General features: G+C 37.1%; 1 protein-coding gene across 1 annotated transcript; it reads right to left on the bottom strand.

Annotated features, from left to right (window-relative positions):
* LOC109330595 (receptor protein kinase TMK1-like) lies at positions 1024-5056 on the bottom strand. Its single transcript, XM_019564837.1, is given in 3 exon segments — positions 1024-1461; positions 1463-1959; positions 2583-5056. Coding segments are annotated over 3 exon segments (2772 nt in total). The 5' UTR covers positions 4822-5056; the 3' UTR covers positions 1024-1425.

Below are 6669 nucleotides of genomic sequence, written 5' to 3'. Positions count from 1 at the left end.
ACAAGATGATTTCCAAAAAGGAGGAAAAAGGCTATTTATAGAAAGCTAAATAAACTAACCTAACAAACTAATTCCCTTAATTAAACCCACGTGATTAATATACAAAAGGAGAGAAGATCAAGATTTCTTGCTGCACAAGGTATTAATGCTGATAGGGTCAGGCCTGTTTGATTGGCCTAGGTGCATGGCTTGTAGAGTGTCCTGGGCAGATGACCCATGAAGATCTCGGTCAAATGGCCCACACCAAGTCTTGATGTTTGGGTCAGTTGCCTTATGTGCCTTGGCGTAGATGTCTCGGTCAGATGAGTCATGTTAGGCTTTGGTATCTCAGACAGATTTGGCCTTAGCTTCTCAGTCAGATTTGGCCTTAGCTTCTCGGTCAAATGGCCCATGTGCCTTGGCCTTGATGTCTCGGTCAGAACTCACGTTGACTTGGTCACGATACATATTGGCAGGGCTTGGCAAGTAATTTGAACTATTTTATTATACTTTGTTATATTTAATCAACCTTGATATGCCCTTTAATCTTTAGTACCCATATCTCATGATCTTTTTATCCTAAGAAACATTATTAATAGTGTCCTATGTTCTCCTACCTTTATCATTTAGTTTCTCATGGTAGCTACTTTTTAGAGACTCCAAGCACATTAACTGAAAAGGTAGAATCATATCTGTGGTAGAATTTTGATTATACTTATTACAAATTCCTCCCAATAATGAAGATTGGGAAGTGAAGTGACTAATAGATTAAGAAATGATATATTTGATATTTCAACAAAAAACTATCATATGTGGTTCCTTAATGGATAGTAGTGACTTAAATTGCAATCCATATCATCTATTGCTACCGCAATATTGCAGTTGTGATCGATACTACAACTGCAACTTGCCGCAATTAGAGAGGGCTAGAATAAATATCAAGAAATGGTTAACTAAATCCTTTATCTGCACACATACTCAATTAGGAGAGGGCTAGAATAAAACTGACCACAACTAAATCCTTGAAAAGTATATAAAAAGCACAAAATATGTTTTGATCAACATCTATTCTTTCATCCCAAAACTTCTAAAATACCGGAAGAAATCTTTTTAAGCAAAACCATTAGGCTCAAGGGCATGTCTGTGGAATGTAGGACATTAGGGTGTAATAGATGCCCAACTAGTAACTGTTATCAAACCTTAAAAAAATGAAAAATATAAAATAGCCCCAAGCCATAAATTATTTCATGGTTTGAGATGGCATGGTCCCAAGTAATAGCAATATAACGTCCAACAATTATGGACATGTATCGTGGTTCTATTGATCGGGATCATACGATCTCAGACCATGTAGTAATTCTTTGCACAAAAGGGTAAGAATAAATAAATACATTGAAGCCAGAGTTGATGATGCAAATTCTACATTTAACTTCATCATCCATCATCTCAAGATGTTACAGAGTCTTCAATTAAAGATGGCCTAAAGAGGAATGCTGGACTTTGTGTTGTATCCATTAGTATTAGTATTCACTGATGAAAAAGGATAAGTAGTATCCAAAATACTGTTTCCTTCAAAATCTTGCCACCTTTTGAGTGCTTCTGGTAGTGTCATATCAAAGTTGACACCAAATATGTCATCAACATCTGCTTCTGTAGGCTTCCAAATCTCAACAAGAGGTGATAGAACACTCACTGCATGACTCATATCCGGACGCTGGTACGGCTCTCTTGAACAGCAGTGACCTGCCAAGTCTGCAACAGTGCTAATGCTGGCTAAGGTTTCCTCATCATCAATATCGATTGTTGGATCAATGATCATTCGGAACGAATCTTTGTTCAATAGCATCCTGCAGAACCATGTAACAAGGTGGAAATTCTCCTCCGACCGACTTTCATCGAGTGCTCTTCTCCCGGTTATCATCTCCATAAGGATCACTCCAAAACTATACACATCAACCTTTGTTGTAAGTCGTCCAGTGGCTGCATAACCGAATGAAGTTTCCATGTTAGTGACTTTGATAATTGAACAACAACATAAACAACCAAGCCTTTTCGCCTGGTTCGGCTACAGGAATCAAACCGCATTATAATGGACTATCATGAATCATGTCGATAAACAAAACATGTAAAACTAATTTGATAATTAAACAAGAAAGGATAAAAATGAACTCTGGCAGAAGTAAAATGTCAAGAACTATAAATCCTAATCATCATTTGATAAAAAAAAGCCATGGTTTAATTGGCCAAATGGCTTATATTTATATCATTATATGCAACAACAAATAAGGGCAATGGAAGGTGAAACAAGAACAATCACGTCACTCATTTTTATGAGCAATGCTGATATGATTTATGCTTGATAAACAGATAAGGATTCTGCTAATTCTGTTGTAGTTATAAATTACAAAGTTATATACACACAATTACAGATACAATAAATCTGGTATGCAATCACCTAAATAAGGAAGGAAGCAATAGATTGATATCCACAAGGCATAAAAAAATACAGGAGGAAACTAAGGGTGAGTTTTGAAGTTCAGACCAATTAAGAAAAGCATATCAGCAATCATATCAGAATTGACAAAAGAATTTTAAATGTGCACCTGCATACTCTGGTGCTAGATATCCAAAAGTCCCAGCAAGCCTTGTTTGAAATGAGGCTTTTCCTTCTGGAGCTAGCCTAACCAATCCAAAGTCTGATACTTTAGCCCTCAAATCATCTCCAAGCAAAATGTTTGATGGTTTGAGATCCCTATGGATAAAAGTTTGTTGGGTCAAATCATGAAGATATTCAACACCTCTAGCAACATCCAATGCAATAGTAAGCCTTGTCTTCCATTCAAGTGGTTTTAGCCCTTCCTTTTTCCAATGGAACAATAATCTACTAAGAGCACCTTGAGGCATGTATTCATAAACAAGAAGTCTCTCATCACCATCCAAGCAATACCCCAATAGTGCAACCAAATGCTTGTGTCTCACCCTAGTAAGTACTGCAATTTCAGCCATGAATTCATTCAGTCCTTTCTCTCCCATACTTCCCGATTGCATCCTTTTCACTGCAATCTTTGTCCCATCATGCAATTCTCCTTTGTATACAGTTCCAAAACCCCCCTTCCCTAATATGTTTTCTTCACTAAAATTGTTGGTAACGTCTATCAAAACTTGAATTGAAATCACCATGCTACCAGCTTCCATCGGGTAAACATTACTCGTTGGACTTAATGCACCAGTTCCTCCACCACCAACACCAACAACACTTATCTTCATAGCATCATTACTATCTGCAGAATGGCGAGGATGTACTACTATTTCAGTCGGATTTTGTACTTTTTCTTTAGGGTTCAATTTTCTTCTGTACTTCATAAATATTAGTATCCCTGTACCAAGTAAAATAACAAGCCCTAGCAAAACTCCAATAACGATTCCAGCATCATTTTTGTTATCAACACCTCCAACACTAGAAGTAGGTTTATCTTTTCCAATATCAGGATTGCCAGCGAGTTCGAGAACCACACCTTTGCGAAAAGATGGTACTCTACCATATAAGTTATTATTGGAAACATCTAACTCTTGAAGAAAAGGCATGCTAGTAAGTTCATTTGGTATGGTACCAGTGATATAATTGTTAGCAAGAAGCAACTTTGTCACAGATGTAAGTCTAGCAAAACTAGGAGAAATAGTGCCAGACAAGCCCATGTTCTGAAAGTTTATAACAGAAATGTTTCCACCTGAACAAACTATCCCAGTCCATTGATTAACACATGGATCATTACCTTCCCAACTTTCCGAAAACTTGAGAGGATACCCCAAAGGTTCAACAACAGATAGTAAAGCATTCACTAAGGGACTACAAGGCTCCCCTGCCACCTTTGTGCAAAACTGATTTCTCCCATTATCCATATTATTATCAACTCTTACCCCAATTTGGAACACTGGAGGGGACCCTTGAAAATGATTATTGGTCAAACTTACAACCTTAAGTCTTGGAAGAGCCATGAGAGAGGGTGGAATAACACCAGTTAACTGGTTATCCCTCAAACTCACATCAAAAAGTTGGTCATGGTGTGACAAACGAGGTATAGGACCTGTGAATGAATTACCATGTGCCCAAATTTGCTTCAGGGATGTCATATTCTTCAACACCTCAAGGGTACCATTGAGTTTAGTCTTGCTATTCTGTCCATTCACCAATAGGGTCTCTATTGAACTACCCGAAAGGCTTGCAGGCAAAACACCTTCGAAATAATTGCGAGATAAGGCCAAGTAAACCAAGCCAGGGAAAGGACCACCATTGCCAAAAAAATCTGGGATTGTCCCAACAAAACCAACACTTTGAGCACTGAAAGATTGGAGAGCAAGACATTCCTTTAGACTACTAGGAACCTGCCATTGAGGGAAAGGGTTTTCATCTAATCTCACTTCTTCCAAATTGCTCATAGCCATGAAGAAATCATTGGGGAATGAGCTGAACATGTTGCCATGAATCAACAACTTTTGTAAGGATTTTGAAAGGTAAGGGAAAGCACCAGTTAAATTGTTTCCTTGACATTCAAAACGTTTTAACTGTGAAAGATTCTCTAGTTCCTTTGGGAGAGAACCTTGAAGGGTTTGGTTACCAATTTGAATAGCAGTGACACGGTTTCCTTTGTCACATTGAATGTGATTCCATTTGCATACATCAGGATCTGTCCATTGTAAAGTGCTGGGGGCATTGATGATCATTCTCTTCAACAATATCATCACCTCATAATCCTGGCCCCTGGCTGTGATAAAAATCACAGAGAGAACCAAAAGAAAACAATGTAATGAAGAAACTCCAAAACCCAATTGAGGTTTCTCCATTTTCTTTACCTTGCATCACAAGGAAATCAAAACAAGAGGGTGGTGAAGAAGAAAAAAGAGAATCTCTCAAAAGGGTTTAAGGAGGGAGTTGATAACATTGCATTGTATGAAGAGATGGAATCATGGAACAGTAACAACCCCCAACAGAGAAAAAGCGAATTTTTTAGAGGAAAAAATTCGCTTTTTTCTTCTTGGATTTTGTTAAAGGGAGAGATAGTAGAGGGAGATGCAGCAAAGAAAAAGAAAAGAAAAGGAGAATGAAATGTTTGTCTTTGTTTTGGTTAAGGAAGAGAGAGAAAAACATGCTTGTCTTGTGGTTGTGGGGAGCCTGAAGATTTAGAAGTTTGAGGAAATCAATGGCTTTCAATGCATGTTGTAATCTCACTCCTAAGCTTCACGTAAAAACATGGACTGATGTTGTAATAAGTTGTTTTTTAATAGATATAAGTTGTTTTTTAATAGATATAAGTTGTTTTTTAATCGTGAAATGTGTTTTGTGACACCATCTACAATATTAATATTATTTTTATGAATTTTACACAATAATTTATAATTTAATATTATCAATCACAACTTTTCTGCTCCTAGAACACCACAACAAAATGGTGTTGTAGAGAGAAAGAATAGGTCCTTAGAAGAACTAGCTCGAACAATGTTGAATGAAACTAACCTCCCAAAATATTTTTGGGCTGATGCAGTTAGCACTGCTTGTTACGTTTCGAATCGAGTTCTTATAAGGCCAATTCTTAAGAAAACCCCTGTGAACTCTTTAAAGGAAGAAAATCAAACATCTCTCATCTACATGTATTTGTCTGTAAGTGTTTTGTTTTAAACAATGGTAAGGACAACTTGGGTAAATTTGATGCAAAAGCTGATGAAAGAATCTTCCTTGGCTATTCTCTAACGAGTAAAGCCTATAGAGTTTTCAATAAAAGGACTCTAGCCATGAAAAAATCCGTTCATGTATCTTTTGATGAAACTAATCCTGATGTAAAGGATGTAGTATCTTGTGATGATGATGACTTACCAAGTTCTCCTACCAAAGAAACTTCTATTGTTGACATTACAACCAATACTGAAGAATTGAGAATGAATGATGATCTATCCTCTCAAGAAGAGCATAACCACTCAGACTTACCTAAAGAATGGAGGACCTATCGAAACCATCCTATTGATAACATCATCAGCGATATGAGTAAAGGTATAACTACACGCAGAATGCTTGATGCATGTTTAAACATGGCTTTTGTCTCTCAAATTGAACCATCTAAGATTGATGATGCAATCGAAGATGAGCACTGGATTCTTGCTATGCAAGAAGAATTAAACCAGTTTGAAAGAAATGAGGTATGGGAACTTGTTCCTAGACCTAAGAATAGACATGTTATAGGAACCCGTTGGGTTTTTAGAAACAAATCTGATGAAAAGGGTATTATTGTTAGAAACAAAGCTAAACTAGTAGCCCAAGGATACAATCAGGAAGAAGGTATTGATTTTGATGAAACATTTGCTCCTGTTGCTAGACTTGAAGCTATGAGGCTATTGCTTGCATATGCTTGTTCTCTTAATTTTCAGCTTTATCAAATGGACGTCAAGAGCGCATTTCTCAATGGCTATATTCAAGAAGAGGTATTTGTAGAGCAACCTCCTGGCTTTGAAGACTACAAACATCCCTCTCATGTTTTCAAATTAAAGAAAGCCCTATATGGCCTAAAGCAAGCGCCTCGCGCATGGTATGATCGTCTAACGAACTTTCTAACAGAAAAAGGTTTCACAAAAGGGAAGGTCGACACTACTCTATTTATTAAGAAAATTAATCATCATACTTTATTAGTTCAAATTTACGTT

This window comes from Lupinus angustifolius, chromosome LG17 (genome assembly GCF_001865875.1).
Source record: "Lupinus angustifolius cultivar Tanjil chromosome LG17, LupAngTanjil_v1.0, whole genome shotgun sequence".
Lineage (NCBI taxonomy): Eukaryota > Viridiplantae > Streptophyta > Magnoliopsida > Fabales > Fabaceae > Lupinus > Lupinus angustifolius.
Note: the sequence above shows the minus strand (reverse complement) of the source record. Positions and strands in the feature narration are given on the sequence as shown.